The 24,223-nt window shown below is 36.5% G+C and overlaps 2 protein-coding genes across 4 annotated transcripts in view; one reads left to right on the plus strand and one right to left on the minus strand.

Annotated features, from left to right (window-relative positions):
* The first annotated feature begins 767 nt into the window (after positions 1–767).
* On the plus strand, positions 768–16,171 carry TTC14 (tetratricopeptide repeat domain 14). Of its 3 annotated transcripts, none has more exons than XM_064366842.1 (13): positions 768–1,019; positions 1,652–1,776; positions 1,883–2,082; positions 2,972–3,056; positions 3,245–3,374; positions 3,690–3,845; positions 4,268–4,339; positions 4,800–4,919; positions 5,338–5,460; positions 7,035–7,152; positions 8,072–8,181; positions 8,999–9,375; positions 11,775–16,171. In XM_064366842.1, exons 1-13 carry the CDS (start codon positions 859–861, stop codon positions 11,840–11,842), a joined length of 1,845 nt encoding a protein of 614 aa, XP_064222912.1. In that variant the 5' UTR covers positions 768–858; the 3' UTR covers positions 11,843–16,171. The 3 variants fall into 3 exon arrangements, with proteins under 3 accessions (XP_064222912.1, XP_064222911.1, XP_012332030.1); XM_064366841.1 differs by lacking the exon at positions 11,775–16,171 and adding an exon at positions 10,746–11,245; XM_012476607.2 differs by lacking the exon at positions 11,775–16,171 and having other exon boundaries at positions 8,999–10,339.
* Positions 12,892–24,223, minus strand: part of CCDC39 (coiled-coil domain 39 molecular ruler complex subunit) — a 171,050-nt gene continuing 159,718 nt past the window's right edge. Inside the window, exons 15-20 of the mRNA XM_064366843.1 lie at positions 20,648–20,807; positions 20,051–20,157; positions 15,628–15,768; positions 15,324–15,503; positions 15,092–15,177; positions 12,892–13,906 (exon numbers count right to left, since the gene is read on the minus strand). Of these exons, the coding sequence (XP_064222913.1) occupies positions 13,750–13,906; positions 15,092–15,177; positions 15,324–15,503; positions 15,628–15,768; positions 20,051–20,157; positions 20,648–20,807 (831 nt within the window). The 3' untranslated portion in view covers positions 12,892–13,749. The remainder of the gene's footprint in view (positions 13,907–15,091; positions 15,178–15,323; positions 15,504–15,627; positions 15,769–20,050; positions 20,158–20,647; positions 20,808–24,223) is intronic.

A 24,223-nucleotide genomic window follows, 5' to 3' on the forward strand; every position in this document is an offset into this window, starting at 1 on the left:
TAGGGGTTATGTTCTCGTCAGTAAGCGAATGGGCGACCTACGCTGACATTCCCTTTTAAAATCACTTGATTCGTCCGTAACTACACAGATCGAGTTTCGCTACACATCACCATACAGTAAGTACTACAGACGCTAAATTTCGAGCAACCGCTGAGATAGACTAAATAAGAAGCGCATGTCTGCGTTAGTTATCCTAAAACCAGCGTGGCGTATGCACAGGGCGGGACATTAATGCCATTCTGGTTTCAGAACTCACAATCACTACCAGCAAGTGGGGTGTGGATGGCGAACACCACTCTAGATGCTTAACAAACGTCCGCGTCCATCCTTTCTGCTGCCTCTGAAGCACCTGGAAACGTTCCCGGAGCCGCGGGTGTTACGCGGTTCCACACACAGGCATTGGTTCGCGGAGGGAGGAAGCTCGTGCGAGGGCCTCGTCTGGGGCCTGGCACCGGCACTTAGAAGCACCTCGATGAACACGAGGAGGAATTATTATTTACCCTCCATTGGAGTTCGACCTATTTCAACGTAATAACGACCTCACGTACATTTTCAAAAGCAAGCTTCTCACATACATCACTTCCGGAAGCCCTAGTCCGTCTCGGGCCCCAGCAATGCTGCCCCCAATCCTCGGCGGTTCCGTAGTCTCGCCCGGTCTCGCGAGATCCGCGCCGCCGTGGGGGCGGCCCTGGAACACTTCCGGGTGTAACCGTCCGTGCTGTGTACTTCCGGCAGCCCCCGGAATGCTTCTTCCGCCTCCGGAATGCTTCTTCCGCCTCCGGAACCACCCGGCGCAGGTAGCTGACACGGAACCCGGGACGGTCAGCCCGTCGGTCGCCGGGCCTGCAGTCTGTGACCATGGACCGTGACCTTCTGCGGCAGTCGCTGAATTGCCACGGGTCGTCTTTGCTCTCGCTGCTTCGGAGCGAGCAGCAGGACAATCCGCACTTCCGGAGCCTCCTGGGTTCGGCCGCGGAGCCAGCCCGGGGCCCGCCGCCCCAGCAGGCGTTGCAGGGCAGGTAAGGAGACGTTGGTGCCGCTGCGCGACCAGAGAGGGGTCGCAGCTCTGGCTGCCGCTCCGGCCGCCCTGGGGCTGCGTCTCGAGCAAGTGGAACCGCGGCCGTGAGCACCGGAGGATCGCGCTGGTGCCTTGGGCTGGGTGGATTGTGGGGGCGCCCCTGGTGTGTGCAATGCCGGGTGCGCGCTGAATTTTTTCTCAGATTCCTTAGCAAAAATCCCTTAGGCGTTTGTATCTGGGTTGGAGGCCGCACTTTTTAAGTTTTCCCGCCCTCCATCTCCAGGTTGGTTAATGAGGGAATGCCTAGTTAAAACTTTTTTTAAGTTTTGGGGTACATGTGCACATCTTGCAAGATTGTTACATAGGTATATACACGCCATGGTGGTTTGCTGCATCCATTTCCCGTCCCCCGTCACCCACATTAGGTATTTCTCCTATTGTTGTCCCTCCCCAATCTCCCCACGCCCTGCTATCCCTCCCCTAACCCCCACCCCCAACCATTTTCTCCCGGGATGTATGGGCTGGAGCTTAAGATGGAGCAGAATGGGCGATGAAAACCATTAGCCGAAATTTGGAAGTAAAAAGGCTTTGCAGATAAACCCATTTTCGTATATATATTTTTTTCTTTTTAAGGAAGGAGAAGAGAGTTGACAACATTGAGATACAGAAATTCATCTCCAAAAAAGCGGATCTGCTTTTTGCCGTTTCCTGGAAATCAGATGCACCTGTAACTTCTGAAATTAACGAAGACAGTGAAGGTGGGTTTAGCCTTAAACTCTTGAAGATTGCGGTTTGGTTTAACAGTACCTCAGGTGAAACGGAACTCAAAACAGTTGTTAGTGATTTTGTTAATTGTTTTTTTAGATCACTATGCAGTCATGCCACCTTTAGAGCAATTCATGGAGATTCCTAGTGTGGATCGGAGAGAGCTGTTTTTCCGAGATATTGAGCGTGGTGATATAGTGATTGGAAGAATTAGTTCCATTCGGGAATTCGGTTTTTTCATGGTGTTGATCTGTTTAGGAAGTGGTATCATGAGAGATATCTCCCACTTAGAAATCACAGTAAGTTATTTTTGTTATTTGGATTGCTTCTATTTTTGTTAAGTCATCTCAATGCAAGAATTAAATATTTGCATGCAGTTGTACTCAAGTATACCTAACAAGATACTTTTGGGAATTACATGTTAATTGTAGAAAAATCGTTAAAAAAAATTAGTGAAAGTTACCCAGTTTCTCCCTCTATTTCTGGTTTGGGGGCGTTTTTTAAATTTAAAATCTGGTTGGTAGGCGCAGTGTCCTTTTTTAAATACTCCAAGAGGTATCAGTGGATATGGTGAGGTTGATTGATATTCGGACTTATTTCTTGTAGTTGAACATATGTATTCTTAGTTAATATTTGGCATTGGATATTTTCATGTGGATAATGTGGAGAGAAATTTCTGTCATTTGCATATTTACAGTAATTAAATGTAAGTGGTTTGTACATTATAATAAGGTACTTTGCCCAAGATGAATAGTCCTGAATTTGAACTAATGTGTGATGACAAAAGATTGGGTATTTGCTATCTATCCAGGCAGATGAAAAGGAAGAATAGCAGAATGTGTCACAGACTGGATAACAAGACAAAAACTTTGCAGAATTCACGTTTCATTTTCATTGGAAAACTTATAGACAAATTTTAGTTTGCTTTTGAGAGTGTAGTATACTGTCATAATCCATCATATTTGGTTCCTGAAACGAATGGAAAGTTTCATGGGGTTTTAGTTTTTTAACTGAACATATTTTACTGTGTTTGGACATGGAAATTGCTTTTAACTACATCCTCATTTAAATTTCTACTTTAGGACATTCAGTTATTAGCTGTTTAATACTGAACAACTAGGATAAAAGAAGACACTGTTCTTACCAAAGCTTGAAATGTCTGGTGTTTTAAAATACTTCTCATTACAGGCTCTTTGTCCCTTAAGAGATGTGCCTTCTCACAGTAACCATGGGGATCCTTTATCATATTACCAAACTGGTGACATCATTCGAGGTGATTAGTTTCATCATACTAATACAAAAGTGATGATTGTTGAATTTTTGTTTTTATTAATTTTAGAAAATACAGTCTAAGAGGATAGTGTTTGGGAGTTTTATATTTGTTATATTTATATATTATGTTAGTTTACATTTCTTGCTAATCAGCTTAGTTTTCTCTCTCTCTTTTTTTTTTCTCTTAAGCTGGAATCAAGGATATTGACAGATACCATGAAAAGCTAGCAGTATCTCTGTATAGCTCTTCTCTCCCACCACACCTGTCTGGTATTAAATTAGGCGTAATTAGCTCTGAAGAGCTTCCTTTGTACTACAGGTAATTTATCCATATTATTTCAACAATTCATTACAAAAGTCTCTTGAATTGAAGAATACCAAGTTTTGTCAAACTTGACAACAAAGGGGAATTTTAATTTCACTTATTGCAAAATGCATTCATTTTATCTTTATAACCATTAAATCACTTCTGACTTGCTAAAAGGAACCATATCATGATATTGCCACACCTTCTTATGCAAAAATGGTATTAGTATTTCAACCTCATATGATAATATTGTTTCTTTACTGGAAATGGAATGTCAAATTAGTCATTTTACGGTTTTTGTGTTTGTGTATATTTTCTTTTTTTAAGGAGAAGTGTTGAACTAAATAGCAATTCTTTGGAGTCCTATGAAAATATCATGCAGAGTTCCTTGGGATTTGTTAATCCAGGAGTAGTTGAATTCCTTCTAGAAAAACTAGGAATAGATGAATCTAATCCACCATCTTTAATGAGAGGCCTACAAAGGTATAGTGAATCAGTGTTATTCTCTTAGGTGGTAAGGGGAGTGGGGCTAAGCTCAGAAGCTGCATAGCTGAAGGACGTATATGACTATCCTAAGCCACCTAGTAGCAGGCATATGCCAAAGGTTGAATGAAGCAAGGGATCCCATCTTCTGAACTGGACTGTCTTATCAGTGATTAGATGTGTACCGTGTGACCAAGTAGAGAAGGATGCAGAAACTTTATAAGAATTTTGTATGTATACTAAAGAAAAATACTGTTTAACAATAACCATTTCGAAAGTTCAAACATTTTGCTATGTAAATGGAATGAATTTCTTGCTTGGGATTCATATTTTCAGTGTTGAGTGCCTGTCAAGCAGAATTAAGTATAATTAATTTAAAAATATTTTTGATTTAACTTTTTAAATTTTATTTTTTTTAATAGCAAAAATTTCTCTGAAGATGATTTTGCTTCTGCATTGAGAAAACAACAATCTGCATCTTGGGCTTTAAAATGGTATGAAGACTGTCTTTCAACAATTGCATTATCTCGTCTAAAAGCTTAGGGCAAGGCAAGCATGCTTATATCATCATTAAGACTGAAATTTGTTTGAGATAAAGTGATGCCTTTTTCACATGAGCTTTTAATTTCTTTCATTGTTAATTTTTTAGAATAGATTTACAGTTTTCATTTTATAAGATGTAAGTAGTCTTAAATTTTACACTTAACAGACTTAAGTTTTATTTAGTATTTCAGTTTTCTCAAAAGGAATTAGTATATTGTTATCTGGGTTTCACCAATATTTGTTATGAAAATGTCCAAAGGCAGAAGAATCCTTCTTAGGTATATTGTGAGTATTCGGAAAACTAAGTATTTGCCAAGTTTGATGACATTTGCTTTTCAAACTTATTCACACTAACATTTCATTTAGATATTCTTTGAAGTGTTTGTGATGCTTTACAAATATCTTTTTTAGCGTGAAGATTGGAGTTGATTATTTTAAAGTTGGACGCCATGTGGATGCTATGAATGAATACAATAAAGCTTTGGAAATAGACAAACAAAACGTGGAAGCTTTAGTAGCTCGTGGAGCATTGTAAGTGAATCATGCATGGATTTTAAGAATGTTTACCAGGTACAGGCACAGTGGCTCACGCCTGTAATCCCAGCACTTTGGGAGGCCGAGGCGGGTGGATCACGAGGTCAAGAGATCGAGACCATCCTGGTCAACATGGTGAAACCCTGTCTCTACTAAAAATACAAAAAATTAGCTGGGCATGGTGGCGCGTGCCTGTAATCCCAGCTACTCAGGAGGCTGAGGCAGGAGAATTGCCTGAAACCAGGAGGCGGAGGTTGCAGTGAGCAGAGATCGCGCCATTGCACTCCGGCCTGGGTAACAAGAGCGAAACTTCGTCTAAAAAAAAAAAAAAAGAGAATGTTTACCAGGTAAACGCGAACAAGATGTATGAAGAGCTTGTGAGATACAGCCCTTTAATTGTGTTTCTTATCTCTAGATATGCGACAAAAGGAAGTCTGAACAAAGCAATAGAAGATTTCGAGCTTGCATTGGAAAACTGTCCAACTCACAGAAATGCTAGAAAATACCTCTGCCAGACACTTGTAGAGAGAGGAGGGCAGTAAGTGTCAGATTTTGTTTAATGGTAGAGGTCTATTGTTGAAACAACCCCTAAAAGATGTTGAACTTAACATGAGGAAATAGTTTCTTAAGGCACTTAATTTAGAACACTCTTGGTTCAAAAAATAAATGGAAAAGTGCAAGAGAGTTTGGTTTAATAATGAAGAATTTAATTTCTAAATTCATCATTTGAGTAGTATAATGTCAGAAATATGAATCAAGTGTTCTACAGTTAATTATAAGATTTTGCCCTTATATTCAGATTATTACTCCACTTTGTTTAGTAAAATCAACTCCAGTCTTCACACTAAAAAAGATATTTGTAGTAAATGGAAGAGCAAATTAAGAAGAAAACTGTAATTACGTTATTATCTTGAGATGCTGGCATAATACCTAGCATAGTAGTTTGTAAAATATTTAGTGATTAACACACCAGTCTTAATTTACAAGGTATTTTGAAGAAACATAATACTTTAAATATGATTTGATAACAGACTGCTTTAGTAATTAAAAGCTGTAATTATTATGGCTTTTGTGAAAACAGAAGCCAGTTTATAATCAATAGTATTTCTCATTGTTAATTTTTTTTAGAATAGATGCTTCTCTCTTCTGTTTCACGAATTTGCCTAATTATTTCTATTTGTATAGACATTCCAGTTTGCGATCACAAATTCCAAGTTAATGAGATTTTGTAATATTCGTTTATAATTCATAGGAACTTCTATTTAATGATTGGAGCAGCATTTTACATTCCTACTAGGTAGACAACTAGTACCTACTTACGTGTGGTTGTGTTACAGCCTTGTATTGGTCTTTTAGCCGAGTGAATATCAGTACCATCCAGTTCCCTGAGCCAGAGATACCTACTTACATGTGGTTGTGTTACAGCCTTGTATTGGTCTTTTAGCCAGGTGAATATCAGTACCATCCCGTTCCCTGAGCGAGACATACTGCTCATCTTTGACTTGTCCTTTGTTTCCCACGTCCAGTCTGCTGACACAAAAGTGATCCCATTGTATTTGTTTTACAGTAATTTCTTTTTCCGTCTAAGAACCAAAAGCACTTTGCAACGTCCTTTGACTGCTCTATGTCCAAACTTTCCAATTCTGGTTTTTCACAACATAGACTTGTGAGCTACATCTAATGATTATGCTATTTACAGGCATATTGTAATATACATGTGTGTTAGGATTTCCAAAGATTTCCAACATTTTCTATAGATAATTTTTCATAAACTACTAGAAGAAAAGGCCTGACAGTATAATTCTGTGCTAAAGTTCAAGATTATACTAAATTTATGGATACCTGTTTATCGTGGGTTTTCAGGTATTACTGCAAAAATGTGCCAATATTGGACATACGGCTTTAGCTACTAGTAATGGATTTCTGTTTATGTGGTCCGTGAAATAAATTACAATAAAAAGCATATTATTTGGGTGTTTTTCATTTTGGAAAATAATTTACTAAATGTGGCTTTTCCCTAATAAGCTTTCTTTTATAAGTCTCTGACCTGTATGCATATTTGCATACTTTTGTTAGTTATACAAAAAAGCTAAATCTTTCTTTCAAATTTAGGTTAGAAGAAGAAGAAAAGTTTTTAAACGCTGAAAGTTACTATAAGAAAGCTTTGGCTTTGGATGAGACTTTTAAAGATGCAGAGGATGCTTTGCAGAAGCTTCATAAATATATGCAGGTGATTCCTTATTTCCTCCTAGAAATTTAGTGATATTTGAAATTAACGCCCAAACTTAATGTTCTTCTAGGAAAACTATTCTAGATTACTTAGGTTAAGGCATTATGAAGTTTCTTTTTAGGTACAGTTTTTCCTAAGTGCGTTTGACATTGCTTCATAGTGCCTCTGTTTTTGTCCATACTTGAAAGTAAAAATAGCTATGAGGAAACTCCTATTGTCTAAATATGGTATGTGGTTTTGAGAAATATCCCTGTAGTGAGCTTACCTGGTGGTTTTAAAATTATCATTGTTGCTACTATGAGCTAATTATAAAAGCCTTTTTGAGACATATTTTAAATTGTCTTTTCCTGTAATACTGATGATGATGTTTTCTCATGCATTTTCTTCTGAATTGGACCATTGCTGCTGTGTCTGGGACATCTGGTGCTGCTCCTCCCCATCCACAAACTGGAAAATGATTTCCTATGTAATCATGCATCCTACTGGGCTGTGCTATTTTTAAAAATGGTTTGTATTTGAACATGGTGATTCCTCCTTCAATTCACCTTAATGGAATGTCTTTATTTGAATTTTATGTGTAAAATGTGTCTACATTTTTCAATTTTTAAAAATAATCATTTTTTTTTTAACCTTTCTTGCACTTTGCGTTATGGGTACCACTGCAATGGCTTCCCCTTTTTTGATGGGATACCGACTGCAATATGGTCCTCAATGCTGCTCTGGCCATTTCAATGATTAATGCCAAACATCTGTATGATTAATTTCTTTATGTTAAAAAAATACTGCTTAATGCTGGCTGTATGGTGATTTGGTTTTACTGAATTGGGCTTCTGGTTGGGGGTGGTCTTTTGAATACTGGGTTTTTATATATTCTGCTATTTTTAACGTGTGGTTTTTTTCGATATCTGGGTTCTAAAAGAAATCTTTGGAATTAAGAGAAAAACAAGCTGAAAAGGAAGAAAAGCAGAAAACAAAGAAAATAGAAACAAGTGCAGAAAAATTGCGTAAGCTCTTAAAAGAAGAGAAGAGGTAAACTATAATATTCAGTATTTTTAAACTTAAGGCACCTACTGAATTGAACCTAAAGTGCCATACTGGAGGTAAAGTAAATAAAAATATGAAAGTATTTCAAGTGGTAATCAATGACTGTTAAGAATCTTTAGCAAGTATGTGTTCCATGTATTTTCCTATTAAAGAGATGAAGTGGAGTTTAAGCCTAGAATTCTACAAAAAAAATTAACCTTAGAGTTAAAATACAGAATAAGTTGCTTTAATTGTATTTCAGGAAGAAATGTTTTAGAACTAGAGCAGTGATTCTCAGCTAGGAGTGGGTTTATTCCCCCAGGGACATTTGACAACATCTGGAGACATTTTTAATTGCCATAACTAATAGGGTGCTACTGCATCTAATGTGTGTTGGTCAGGGATGCTATTACACACGCTACAGTGCACAGGACAGCTCCCGTGCCCACTGCTGACAAAGAATTACTAGGCTGAAAGTACCAGTAATCAGGTCAAGAAACCATGAACTAGAGTAGCCAAGTACAAAACTTAATTCTCTCCTATATGTGTTCAGTAGTCTTAAGTTTTTAAGATAGCATTGAAAAAGTCTCTGTCTTTCAGAAATGATGGATTTACTTAAAATGATGCATGTCTGCAAGCACTTTTTCCTCCCAAAAGTGCTTAATGGTAATATTAGATCTTGTAGTAGCTGAGATTATTATATCATGTATCTGAACCACAGTTTTATAAAATCTTTAAAGGAAACAAATAGGACCCACATCTTTATGAATAATTTAGAAACATTTTTGTATATATATGACAAGGTAAATGATATATTTTTTAGGCTAAAGAAGAAAAGAAGAAAATCAACTTCTTCCTCTTCAAGTGTTTCTTCTGCTGATGAATCAGTGTCTTCATCATCATCCTCTTCGTCTTCTGGTCACAAAAGGCATAAGAAACATAAGAGGAACCGTTCAGAGTCTTCTCGAAGTTCCAGAAGGCGTTCATCTAGGGCATCCTCAACTCAGATAGATCAGAATAGGAAAGATGAGTGCTACCCAGTTCCAGCTAATACTTCAGCCTCTTTTCTTAACCATAAACAAGAAGTGGAGAAACTCCTGGGAAAGCAGGCTAGGTTACAGTGTGAAAAGACACAGATCAAAGAGAAAGATAGATGCCCTCTCTCTTCATCTTCACTTGAAATACCGGATGATTTTGGAGGTAGGTCTGAAGATCCAAGAGGTTTCTATAATAGCTATAAAACCCAAGCAGGCAGTAGCAAAACAGAAAAGCAATATAAATCAGAAAGACATTTTTCTAGTAGAAGAAATTCCTCAGATTTTTTCTGTAGGAATTCAGAGGACAAGATATATGGTTATAGGAGATTTGAAAAGGATATAGAAGGAAGAAAAGAGCACTATAGAAGGTGGGAACCAGGTTCTGTGAGGCATTCTACCTCACCAGCAAGCTCAGACTACTCTTGGAAGTCAGGTGAGAAATACAAAAAGTATACTCACTCTGGATCACGTGACTTCAGTAGACACGAGCAAAGATACCGGTTAAACACAAGTCAAGGAGAATATGAAAGAGAGGACAATTATGGGGAGGTTAGCAAAGCAGAGGTTCCAGAGGAAGCTGCATTAAGTAGCAAAGGACACGCAGAAAGCAGTGTTAAAAAAAATTTACCTCAGAACTTGCTCAATATATTCAACCAGATAGCTGAATTTGAAAAAGAAAAAGGAAATAAGTCAAAAAATTAATACACCAAGGATATCAGCGCCATTACACAGAATGCCATTAAGTAAGGTTTTGGGTGTTTTTAGTCATAACAGTTCAGTGCAGAAATCTCTGCTCCTAAAATTATGTGTCGAGATCACAGAAAACAAATGCTTTTAAGCTTTTCTCAAATTTTCTTTCAGTTGTAGGTCCCTTGTCACAGCTTGGTTTTTAGGCTTTTTATGTATGTATTTATGTATAGTATATTACAGTTTGAATTTCTTCACTTAAAGCTAATTCTCTGAAAGTACTGTTTCTTCTTTCTGTTACGGTATATGAGAATTCCTGGGTCCATCTTATCCTGCTGTTTGAGAGAAAATTTGTGCTTTGAACCCATGGATCGTTTTTATAAAAAATGATTACATTTTCTTTTCTGTTAAATTAAAGATCATCAGCTTTTGAAAGATGACATGTTCGAGTGTTTCTTGAACACTATTTTATATTGATCAGTTTAAATATTACATTTTTGCCCAGTTTTTTTTTTTATTTTTAAATGGTAGAGAGATTATGTGTCTTAATTTTCCTCTAAAGCCCAATTTGATTAAAAGTAGTTGTGAACAGTCATTGGCTTGCACCCAGCATAAGTGCCTGAGGAATAAGACCATAAAAGTTGAATAGAAGCCCATTTTGCTGGTTTCTCCATTCTTTTTACCTGTTGCTAGCATTGTAGTGATAAAAAGCTTTTTAACTTGAAATATTTGCAAGACCCTTAGTGCCTATATTCGAGGCAAGAGTACATCAGAAAAGAAAAAAATCTTTTTAGCAAAAACATACCAGTAGCAGAGAAGCACATTGTAAATCTGGCTTTTCTCTAGGGAAAGAAAATTGGGAACCTAGTATTGCAGATGTTCAGTCCAGAAGGCTCCAGGCAGGTTTTGAAATCTGACCCGCATTTCTCCACCTCACACTGCCTCCTGTCCCTTGATGCTTCCCTGGTGAACCCTTCCTCAGTCTGAATAAATAACTAGACCAACCAGAGCCTGGTTTTACTCAGAATAAGTTCCAGCAGCTAGAGCTGAAGAACAGAGACTCCCCAAATTGCTGAAAATAGTATAGTATATTCTTTGGGAGATAGAGATAGGAGTTGTAGGTATTGGGTTTATGGTGTCATTAGAGTCTTTGCAGTTTAAGATTCTTGAAGCTGTAAATTATGACAGGCTTTGGATACTGTCGCACACGATGACGCTAGATAAGTAGGTGGGTAGCTGGGTGTCTACAGAAGTCTCAGTGAGGAAGAATAATACAGGAAGAAGAGACTTTTATTCCCTGTTCTGTCTTGCAGTTCTTGCCAACAGTAAAATGTCCAGGCTAAGTACTGGGTGTGTGTTATTTTGTGTCTACCAAACTCCACGGATGAGGGCCTAGTGAAAAGTCTGAAATTTGTTTTGCAAATGGAACAGGGAAGAGAAACCCTGGTCAAGAGCAGTAGATTATGGTGGTAGAAATGGGGTTAGTCACTCAAAGCATTAGTCTTTGCACCAAGAAGAAGCTTCTTTGAAGAAATTTGTCTCAAAAGAGTCCTTAATTCTATGTATTAATAGCTCCAGTGTCATCTTTACATAGTTTACTATGTAGTGGTGTTTATAGAGTGAAAACTATCTCTTGGCATAGTCTTTGACCTTTTGGAATACCTAGTACAGCTTACAGTTTTAAACACACCATTTAAAAAAATTTTTCTTAAATTCATATAAATTGAAGGGGGTACAAGTACATTTTGGTTACATGGATATATTGTGTAGTGAAGTCTGGGCTTCTAGCTTAACCATCACCCAAATGTTATACATTGCACCCATTACATAATTTCTCTTCCCTCACCCCCTCCCAACCCACCAACATTGGTGTAGGCACATTCATGATTAAGACCTCAAAAGTACAAGCAAAAGGGGCTGAGCACAGTGGCTCATGCCTGTGATCCCAGCACTCGAGGCTGACGCGGGAGGATTGCTTGAGACTGGCCTGGGCAACACAGCGTGACTCCATCTCTACAAAACATTTACAGATGAGCTGGGTGTGGTGGTGCATGCCTATAGTCCCAGCTATGCAGGAGGATCACTTGAGCCCAGGAGTTTGAGGCTGCAGTGGGCTCTGATTGTGCCACTGCACTCCAGCCTGGGTGACAGCGAGACTGGTGTCTTAAACACAACAAAAACAAAATGGGACTTAAGTAAACTAAGAAGCTTTTGCACAGCAAAAGAAATAACACAGTGAACAGACAACCTGCAGAATGGGAGAAAATATCTTGGTCTCCGTAAGCAGATTAAGTGTGACTTTTGGATATGAGGATAACTGTCCAGGTTGGAGATGCATTGATCCCCTGTTATACCATTTATCACTAGTACACTGAAGTTAGAACTGTCATTTAAGGATTAAATGTAGACTTGTATGCTGGCCTAAGAACCCAACCATTCTACGGATGTGCTAAGCTCTGGGTGGCATCTTAGTAAGTAGAAGTTGTTACATAATGCAATTTTTGTGTGTCAAGCCCTGTGCATCCTTTTTATGTTATCCAGTGATTTCTTTCTGCGTCTGTATTACAAATGAGGAAAAAGGAAGTAACTAGCCAAGGTTACAGAGCTAGTAAGATAGAACCTCTGCCTGCACAGAACAGTGTTTAATGTTACTTCAAGATTTAAGTAATTCTCAAACTAGTATAGGGCTGAGAATAAGAACTTTGGTGAGTAAAGTAGCTTTAATCAGTTTTTAGGTCTTATAAACCTCATGCATTAGAGCAATACTTCAGCCAAAAATTTTATTACCTAGCTTTTTTTTTTGCCTATCTTATTCTTTGGACTTTGCTATGCCTTTCCCTCACTATTTCTAAAAAAATAATAATCAGGAGAACTATTCATTACCATTACTGCTTTTCAGAAAGAAATACAAATAGCAGTTCTAAAATGACAGTTGTAATGAGTTTTCTTTTCCCTAGGTTTAAAGGAGACACATGTACATTCATGAATTCTAATACATTTATTTAAAATCCAGTTTTATAATATTCCACATTCTAGTCCAAGAGTACAAAGTGTTGGGCACATGTTATAATGAAGTGTTAACTGGAAAAACTACTAAATTTGGCAGTCTACCTCCAACTGTAAACTTAAAAAATTTCTATTGCAAATCAAATCATATCTAGTTTTCATTAAATTGTTTATTACATCAAGAACATTTCAAAAATGTATTCTTTATACTTGGTTGGCTGTATCTGAAAGCAAATCTTTAATGCTTTTGATTTCTTTCAAGGTCAGAATGAAGTGATTTTTAGAAATTTAAGCTGCATTTTAAAATGGATGTACAGTGTTTTATCAATTGGATTTTTTTGGGGAGAGTGGGGGTTCATGCTATTTTTTGGTTAAAAATTATACCAAAAGAAGAAACTGCCTTTAATAACTTTTCTCCCCAAAAGTCTGAGAAATACTTACTTTGAGTAAAGAAAACCTTATTTTGGTGTCTTACGGGGTAAGTGAGATTTTAACATTGTAATAAGCTCATAATAGTAGGGTAAATCTTTAGAAATTTCTTCCTGAAAGATTGTTACATTAGAAGTGAGTGTAGTTTGTGAAATAATAAAGCAAACTATTTTCTAACACTACAAACATCAAAATTACAGTGAAATACAGGGTTTTCCCTATGCTTGTATAACCTGTAGCCTTGTCAAGGAAGAAAACAGTAGAGAACATTCCTTTTTTAAAAAAAAACTATTGTTACAGTTTCTACTAAGTTTTTACACTTTCCACTAGATAAAATGTGTTGGATCATTTTGTATTTTAAAGTATGATATTTTTGTTTTTGCGTTTACAGCTTTTTCAAAAGAGATTAAAATGTTTATTTGCTGCTCTTTTTGCTCTTACCATTACTAGAGCTACTACTAGCACTAGTTGGCCTAGAAGGGCTGCCTGCTAGTGAAGAGGCGGCCGGGAAGTGAAGCTCTAATACTTTAACCGAGGTCTGAGAAGTAGGTGTGCTTGTCCTCCTAGATGACCTGGAAGAAAAGCCAGAATTGTATGTTTAATGCAAAGTTTATATTTTAGTATAGACCCCTCCATTATTGGCAAAAGGTACCGTAATTCCGTAAGTAAAGAGATTTAAAAAGTACATATTAATAGTGTTACTAAGTTTTTTAAATGACCATTAATAGATACCAAAAAATTTAAAAAGAAAAGAAAGATGAACATAGATGAGTTTCACACTAGTAGAAAAGTGGTTTGTGTTTCTATATGGTAAAAATGCTTTCAACTATAATCAATTTTTTAGAGTTGCAATCATTAAACATTAAAAGTTTCCAAGACAGAGGAAAGAGGGGCTATAGAATTTTGGTGCTGGCAAGAATAAAAATGATTCCCTTTGTAATTTAAGCTGAAGAGAAAAGTGAGAAGCATATTGATGGGTAAAGTGGAAGTGGTGGGATCATTTGAAAAACAACTATGTAATTCTGAAATGGTAAGTTTTAAATATACATATTTTATGAAAGTACAGGGATGTTCAATTACATAGAAAAATTTTTTATACTTAAACACTGCTTTTTAGGGGCCTCTTCATGAAATCTTTACGTGGACTAACGAATAGTAATTTAATGCATAGCTACTAAATGCAGGAGATTGTGAATTCTAAATTCAGGATTATTATTAATAAGTTTTTGTCAGCACAGCATGAGAATGTTGGTTTAAGCATTTGGTGATAGAATTCTGGGTAACAATAAACTGCAGAAGGAAAAAAATGTTTCCTTTTTAGCAAAATAAAGCTTCATAAATAAAGTCAAATCCTAATTATGCACAATGTGGTTTTAATCACAAAAATCATATTCTATGTGTCTGTACATCTAAGCTGCCCTTACAGGTTTAAAAGATATTCCCCCAAGTTTACCCCGAAATGCTAGATGTAGCCCCCAAATTTATTTCTGCTTTATCCTACTGAAATAGCTGATCATCACAGAGTACTTGGGCTATACTGGAAGTAGTGACACCAGCAGAAGTCAGAACAAAATTCCTGTTCTGCTGGCGGTTTCTGAATCTAATCTCTATGATGCTGACTAGTGAGACGTCTGAGGGTGCAAAGAACACAGCAGTGAGTGCATGGGCCTGTCCCAACAGCTGTGGTGACATAGAGGTGGCTGGGATCACTTAGTGTACAGATGTGAGTTGAGATTGTTTTGTAACCTTACACTTACCTTGCTGATGGTAGTGAAGTGTGTGAAGGATATCTAGAACTCTGGTGACTGCCTTTAGTGCTAGCTGTAGGTAGGTCTAACCCACTCTGGAAGAATATTCAATAGCAGTCATTAGTACTATTTTTTAGAGGAGAAATGTTTTTAATTAGATTTCACTTCATGATGAATGCCATAAAAGTTTCATTTTCATGAAGTGTTTAAGATATATTTAATAGGAGGTGCTGTATATTACCTGTTGAAAGTATGTTTGAAGGATAACACGGATCTCAGCATTTTCTTCTGTGATACCAACTAACATTTCATCAATAACCTTGTGAAACTGTTTGAGTTCACGAAGTTTGATATCTTGTTCTTCCAGTGATTCACCTTTTGTGTCTTTCAAAAGACGGATTTCCTTTGTGAGTTTTGCACACTGTTGGTAAATAATAGTCAATTGTTCTATAAAACTGTGTTCCAGAATTTAGTATTTTTAATAGATAAAGGAGGATTTGGGACTTCAAAAATATGACAGGTCAGTTTTTCAAAGATATCAATACCTGTTTCGTCACTCTTTCTAATTTTGGGTTCTGCTCCTCCGTTTCTTTATTTAGTTGAAATAAATAAGCCTGCTTCTCTGATAATTTTTCTTTGACATTATTTGCTAAACGTTCTATAACGTCTAATGTATTTTCCATGCTCTGTAGAAAAAGTATTAACGTATTTGTTAGAATCAGAAATTGACTTTTATAACTTGGCATTTATCAAGTATTCATTGAATTTTAACTCATTTATTTCTGTACATATATACGTTATTTCTGCTGGTGAATAATAAGTACAGTGATGAACCTCTTAACGTCATGTCTTGGTCAGTGATGGACTGCATATATAATGGTGGTCCCATAAGATTATAATGGAGCTGAAAAATTCCTGTGACCTAGTGACATTGTAATGTTGTAGCACAATACGTTACTCACCAGTTTGTGGCGATGCTGGTGTAAAGAAACCTGCACTACCAGTCATATAAAAGTCTAGCACATACGATTATGTACAGTGCATAATACTTGATAATAAAAGATATTACTGATTTATGTATTTACTATACAGTATACTTTTATCATTATTTTACAGTGTACTCCTATTTATTTAAAAAGTTAACTATAAAACAGCCTCAGGCAGGTCATTCAGGAGGTATTCCAGAAGAAGGCATTGTTACCATAGGAGATGAAAGAGCTCCATTCATGTTACTGGCCCTGAAGAGCTTCAAGTGGGACAAGATATGGAGCTGGAAGACAGTGATACTGATGATCCTGACCCCGGGTAGGCTTAGGTTTATGTGTGTGTATGTGTCTTAGTTTTTAACAAAAAAGTTAAAAAGTAAAAATTAAAAATAGAAAAAAGCTTAGAGAATAAGGATATAAAGAAAGAATATTTTTTTGCAGTTGAACTATGTGTTTAAGCTAAGTGTTATTACGAGAGTCAAAAAATCTTACAAAATTAAAAAATTTTAAAGTTAAAAAGCTATAGTAAGCTAAGGTCAATTTATTATTGGAGAAATAAAATTTTTATGAATTTACTGTAGCCTGGGTGTACATTGTTCATCATGTCTACAGTAGTGTCCCAGGCCTTCACTCTCACCACTCACTCACTCACTCACTCACTCACCAAGAGCAGCTTCCAGTCCTGCAAGCTCCATGTATGGTAAGTGCCCTGTACAAGTGTACCATTTTTTTGTCCATTAGACCATATTTTTATTGTACATTTTCTATGTTTAGATTTGTTTAGCTGTTTAAGTACCATTGTATTACAGTTGCCTATAGTACTCAGTACAGTAACACACTCTACAGATTTATAGCCTAGGAACAATGAACTGTACCATCAAGGTTTGCGTAAGTACACTCTTAGGATGTTCACACAGTGACAAAATCACCCAAGGATGCATTCATCCAAATGCAGTCCCATTGTTATGCAATGCACGACTGTATAATGGTCTTATGGATTAAATTTTGTATGTAATTCAACTGGAAATTATGGTATTTGGGAAAAAATAATGACAAAATGGAATTTTCAAAAATTTACGGTGTCTCTTCTTCAGCTTTATTAGTAAAATTAATTCTTTTATCTTTTAGTGATTTGCTTTAGTTACTACTTTCTACTAGATTATTTTTTTCTTTCAAACTCTTTAAGGAGCAATCTTAATGTGATCTCTAAGAAATTAAAGTTCCTTAAACGGTTAATGGGTACATCATAATAACTATGATCTACCAACTAATAACAAGTAATTGGCAGTGCTTAGCACTGGGATTTTAATTTGCCTAAGACTTTGAGCACTTGTTTTTGTCTCCTTTAAATGAGACTTTTTTTGTTTTGTTTTGTTTTTCAAGGAAGGAAGGAGGGAGAGAGGGAGGGAAAGAGGGAGTGAGGGAGGAAGAGAAAAAAAGAAAGAAAGAATGAGAAAGAGAAAGGGGGATAGAGAACAGGAGTCTTGCTCTATTGCCCAGGCTGGAATGCAATCTAAAAATAGGTATTAAAAACCTCTTTTATGTCGATAATTGTGCTTAACAACGGAGATAGGAAGGAATAAGGGAAGAAAATAACAAACAAACAGCCAACCAATATTTCATTTAAGTCTGTGAAATGCTATGCAAATGCTGAAGAGTGATTTACTTCCAATTATGTGGTCACTTTCAAAATAGGTGTACTGTGATAGTGAGAAAAATGTATGTTCTATGGACCTGGGGTGAAGAATTCTGTAGAGTTTACTTGTTCCAGGTCTGAGTTCAATTCATAGATGTTCCTGTTAATTTTCTATCTCGTTGATCCGTCGAATATTAACAATGTGGTGTCAAAGTCTCCCGCTATTATTGTGCGGGAGTCCAAGTCTCTTTATAAGTCAGTAAGAAGTTGACTTATGTATCTGGGTGTTCCTATATTGGGTGCATATATATTTGTGATCGTTGACTCCTGTTGTTGCATTAATCCTTTTACCATTATGTAATGTCCTTCTTTGTTTCTTTTAGTCTTTGTTACTATTAAAGTCTATTTTGTCAGAGACGAAAGTTACAACTCCTGTTTTTTGTTTTTTTTTTTTTTTTTTTGCTCTCCATTTGCTTGGTACATCTTCCACCAACCCTTTAAGTCTTAGTATGTGCTTGCTTAGGAGAAGGATCTGGATACAGCGTACCGATGGGTTTTGACTTTTTATTCAATTTGCCTGTGTCTTTGATTGGGGCATTTAATCTATTTAAATTTAGGATTAATATTGATATTTGTGAGTTTAATATTGTTGTCTAATGCTAGCTGGCTATTTTTCCCATTAGTTGATATAGATTCTTCATTATGGAGATACTCTTTACCTTTTGGTAAGTTTTTGGGATGACTGATACTGGTTGTTCCTTTCTGTGTATAGTGCTTCTTTCAGAAGCTCTTGTAAAGCAGGCCTGGTGGTGATGAAATCTCTGAGTGCTTGCTTGTTCGCGAAAAATTTTATTTTTCCTTCATTTATGAAGCTTAGTTTGGCTGGATATGAGATTCTGGGTTGAAAATTCTTCTCTTTGAGGATATTGAGTATTGACCCCCATTCTCTTCTAGTTCGTAAAGTTTCTGCTGAGAGATCTGCTGTGAGTTTGATAGGTTTCCCTTTATGGGTAACCTGACCTTTCTCTCTAGCTGCCCTTAGAATTTTCTCCTTTATTTCAACTCTGGTGAATCTAACAATTATGTGTCTTGGGGTTGCTCTACTTGAGGAATATCTTTGTGGTGTTCTCTCGATTAGCTGGAGTTGAGTATTGTCCTGCTTTACTAGATTAGGAAAGTTTTCCTGAATAATATCCTGAAGAATATTTTCCAGCTTGGATTCATTCTCTTCATGACATTCAGGTACACCTATCAAATGTAAATTAGGTCTTTTCACATAGTCCCATATTTCTTGGAGACTTTGCTCATTCCTTTTTACTCTTTCTTCTCTAATCTTGTCTTCTTGTTTCCTTTCATTAAGTTGGTCTTTGACCTCTGATATCCTTTCTTCTGCTTGATCAATTTGACTGTTAAAACCTGTGCATACTTCGCGGAGTTCTCATATTGTATTCTTCAGTTCCATTAATTCACTTATATTCCTCTCTAAATTGTCTATTCTCGTTAGCATTTCGTCAAACCTTTTTTCAACGTTCTTAGTTTCTTTACGTTGGGCTAGAACATGTTCTTTTAACTCACTGAAGTTTCTTCTTATCCACCTTCTGAAGCCTAATTCTGTTAATGGAACACATTCGTTCTCCATCAGGCCTTGTTCTCTTGTTGATGAGGAACTGTGATCCCCTGTAGAGGGAGAGGCATTCTGATTTTGGGTATTCTCAGCCTTTTTACACTGGTTTCTTCTCGTCATTGTTAATTTATCCACCTGTCATCTTTGTAATTACCAACTTTCAAATTAGGTCTCTGAGTGGACGTCCAACTTGTTGATTCCCAGCACCGGAATCTGAGCAACCCACTGCGCTGGCTAAAACAGTGGTGTTAAGATTCATGGTGCTTTTCTGCCCAGGAATCTCCGGTCTGGCTTCCTTCTTGAGTTCCTTTTTCAATCAGCTGAATAGGCGTCTCTGCCTTCCTGGAGCTTCAAACGTCGACCAAAAGGGGACCCAGCCCCGTTTACTCTGCACTGGGAACCGCCACGCCGGCCACAAGAGTCGCGCTGGCGACCCATGGGGCTCCTCCGCTGGGAATCTCCTGGTTCGTGAGCAACAAAAATTCATCTGAAAGCGTGGCGTCCTTTCGTTCTCTGCACTTTCACTGGGAGCCACAATCCTGAGCTGTTAAGTATTCGGCCTTCTTGGATCTCTCTTCGAGACTGTTAACCTCTTACTATCTACTTCCCTAAAAGAGATTCTAAATAACTGTCGTCTTGGTCCAAGATCAAGAGAATAGAATTAGTAGTAATGAAGTTGACTTTTACTGAAGGCATATTACTAAAATGCCTGTAGAATTTACCTGGATATCTTCTTGAAGTTCTCTGATTTGTCTTTGTTTGTATCTGTATTTTTCATCAACAGCTCTTTTTTGTTCTTCTAGTTGAATTTGTAGCTCATACTCATCACCTGGAATGTAGAACATTTTTAGTTTAAATTTTGAACGTACTATGTAGAAATCAGTTTTAAAGTATTACATAAATTGCACCAGTATTTGTTATGAAAGGTTAAATTTTTTATATCCACTGGTAGAAAAACACTATAGACATGCAGTAGCCATTTCTTGTTTGGTCTACATAAAGCAGTGGTATGCTGCCATTTTTTTCACTTTTTGAATTAATTACCCTAGAGAGGTGATATGCCGTACCAAACAAGAAGTAATAATGGAAGTAACACCCTAGCAAACCACCTACCGAAAAAAAAGGGAGTGGGGGAGGAAAGAAAAGGGATTAGTTTTTCTGATCCAATCAAACAGTACACTTTTGTTTTTCTCCATGTCTCACAGTGTTCCGTTTATCTATACACTTGTCACTGCATATATATATATGTGCGTGTGTGTGTGTATATATATATGTACGTATATGTATATATGTATATGTATAAAATTTAAACTACATACTGGATGGAGTCACTTTTTTTAAAGATTGCTTGTAATTGTTGTTACAGCTGTTCAGTACTTGCAGGGTGTTTTCTAGAGCATAGATTTCTTTTTCAGCTTTGTTGATTTTAGCATCCAAACAGTCACCTTCCCTTTGGAGTTCTTCTTTTTCTTGAGCAGCCTGTGAAGTACAGAATAGAATTGGCTGAATGGAAGTATTTACGATGGGAAATACTTCCCAGAAAATAGTCAACTTGTAACAGTAACAGTTTATCTTATGGCCTACATAAGGCACAATGCATTTATGTCTTGCATTTGACATAGAATGGAAGACCAAATTATCAGCCTTCAAAATATGGCACAGAGGATACAGAATTCAAAACTATGATGGAAATGTAGTACCTAATCAAAGCTTACCAAATTCTCTAGCAAAAATTGCCAAAGAGTTAATCATATATAAATATTACTGGAAAGAGAAATAAGTTAGCTAGAGGTCAGGTTTGAAACTGGATATTAAATCAGAAGAATGTTTCTGGCCTGAAAGAGGTTCAGGAACACTTTGAAAATTAAGGAGTAAAAGATACATATTTTAGGAGCAAAAAGGTGTTTTGCCACAATTAAAAAAAAATTTTTAAAAGACCATTGTGATAAATGTGGCTGAAAAAGATGAAGTCTGTGAATTGCTAAAGACCAAAATTATAAGAGTAGACATACTCAGTGACTTTTTACCAGGGTAATGCTGTCACTGGGCTAGGTTCTCTAGAGTTGTACCTGAACAATTCCAAAGAACTTCCTAAAGGTTGACATAGATAGTACGCATATTTATACATACGTGTGTGTGTGTATATATATGCAAGAAAATTTTTAGTCAAAATCACTAATTTCATTTTAATTTATTCAGCTCTTAGATGTGTGTATTTAAACCTGAGTGTAGTCAATTAGAAAAATAAAGTTTTTTCTGATTATTTTTATTTGTAAAAATTTAAGGAATACAAGTATATTTTGTTACATGGCTATACTGTGTAGTGGTGAAGTCAGGACTTCTAGTGTACTACCCATTATTGGAATACTGCACATTGTGCATTATGTAATTTCTCTTCCCTGCCCCTCTGATACCCCCAGCATGCTTCTGAGTTCCAGTGTCTGTCACTCCACACTACACCTCCATGTGTACACATTATTTAGCTCCCACATATGTGAGATCACATGGTTTTTGCTTTTGTGTCTGAGTTGTTTCTCTTAAGATAATGGCCTCCAGTTCTGTCGTATTGCTGTAAAAGACAGGATTTCATTTTTTTTTATGGCTGGATAGTATCTCTGTGCATAGAGACCACATTTTCTTGATCCAGTCATCCATCAATGGACACTTCAGTTGAATCCACATCTTTGCTATTGTAAATAGTGCTGCAGATAGGAGTGGGGCTATCGTTTTGATTTAATGATTTCTGTTCCTTTGTTTAGATTGCTGCATCAAAGAGTAGTTCTATTTTTACTTTCTTGAGAAATCTTACTTCTGTTTTCTATGGAGATTGTGTTAATTTATATATCCACCAACAGTGTATAAGCATGTCCTTAGCCCACTTTTTTTCTTCCAACTTTTAGGTTCAAGGGGTAGACATGCAGGATTGTAATATGGGTAAATTGCATGCCATGGAGGTTTGGTGTACAGATTTTTTTGTCACACACGTAATAAGCATACTTTCTCCAGTGTATGTTCTTGTCAGTTTTGTCAAAGATCAGTTAGCTGTATGTGGGTTTATTTCTAGGTTCTCTATTCTGTTCCATTGATTGTGTCTCATTTTATACCAGTACCATTGATGCTTTGGTTACTATGGTCTTATGGTATAATTTGAAGTCAGATGATGTAGTCCTGCCAGTTTTGTTCTTTTTGCTTAGGATTGCTTTGGCTATTTGGGTTTTTGTGTTGCATATGAATTTTAAGATTGTTCTAATTCTGTGAAAAATGAAATTGGTATTTTGATAGGGGTTGCATTGAATCTGTATATTCCTTTGGGCACTATGGTCGTTTTAACAGTATTAATTCTTCCAATCCATGAGCATGTAATGTTTTTACCCTTGTGTGTGTCATCTATGGTTTCTTTCATCAGTGTTTTGTAGTTTTCCTTATAGAGATCTTTTACCTCCTTGGTTAAATACATTTCTAGGTCCTTTGTTTTGTATCTTTTATAAATGGAATTGCCTTCCTGGTTTGGTTCTCAGCTATATCACTGTTAGTGTATAGAAATGCTACTGATTTTTATACCTTGACTTTGTATCCTGAAACTCTGCTAAATTCTTTTATCCAATCTAAGATTTTTTTTGGGTGGAGTTCTAAGAGTTTTCTAGATTAAGATCACAGATAATTTGGCTTCCTCTTTTCCTATTTGAAAGACTTGTATTTATTTCTCTTGCCTGATTGCTGTGGTTAGGACTTCCAGTATTGTGTTGAATAGGAGTGATGAAAGTGGGCATCTTTGTCTTGTTTAAATTCTTAGGGAGAATGCCTTCAGCTTTCTCCCCATTCGGTATGATGTTGGCTGTGGGTTTGTCATAGATGGCATTTATTATTTTGAGTTATGTTCCTTCTTTGCCTAGTTTATGAAGGATTTTGTCATGAAGGAATACTGAATTTTATCACATTGCTTTTTCTACATCTGTTGAGACAATTATATTATTTTTGTCCTTAATTCTGTTTATGTGATGTATCATATTTATTGAGTTGCATATACTGAACTATTCTTTCATCCCTGGCATAAAACCCCCTTGATCATGGTGTATTATCTTTCTGATGTGCTATTGGACTCAATTTGCTAGTATTTTGCTGAAGATTTTTGTGTCTATGGTCTGTGTTCATCAGGAATATCCATCTGTTATTTTCTTTTTTGTGTTGTGTCCTTGTCTGGTTTTGATCAGTGTCATACTGGCCTTACAGAATGAGTTAGGGAGAATTCCCTCCTCCTCAATGTTTTGTAACAGTTTCAGGAGTATTTGTATTAGTTCTTGGTATGCTTGGTAGAATTTGGCTGTTACTACATTTTATCTTGGGCTTTTTTGTTGTTGTTAGGACATTGTTTATTATTATGGATTCATTCTTGCTATTTACATTATTGATTTGTTCAGGATTTTTGTTTCTTCCTGGTTCAACCTTGGGAGGTTGTATTATATCTTTCCAGAAATTTATCTGTTTCCAGGAATCCATTTCTTCTAGGTTTTCTAATTTATGAGGTGGTATAGTCTCTGATGATCTTTCCTATTTCTGTAGTTCAGTTGTAAATGTCTCATTTATTTCTGATTTGGTTTATTTAGATCTCTGTTCTTGACTAGCTAGTAGTTTATCAATTTTGTCATTCGAAGAACAAACTTAATTTCCTTGATCATTTGTAACTGTTTTTGTCTCCATTTATTTTGTTTTGCTCTGATCTCTTACTGCTTTTGTTCTGCTAACTTTGGAGTTTTTTTTTTCCTGTTAATTCCTTGAGGTGCAGTGTTAGATTGTTAATTGATGATCATTCTACATTTTCTATATAGGTATTTAATGCTATAAACTTCCTTCTTAGCAAAGCTTTTGCTCTGTTCCACAGGTTTTGGTATGTAGAA

This window comes from Aotus nancymaae, unplaced genomic scaffold (genome assembly GCF_030222135.1).
Source record: "Aotus nancymaae isolate 86718 unplaced genomic scaffold, 86718_ANA_hifiasm-v0.15.2.pri h1tg000067l, whole genome shotgun sequence".
In the NCBI taxonomy this organism is placed as follows: Eukaryota; Metazoa; Chordata; class Mammalia; order Primates; family Aotidae; genus Aotus; species Aotus nancymaae.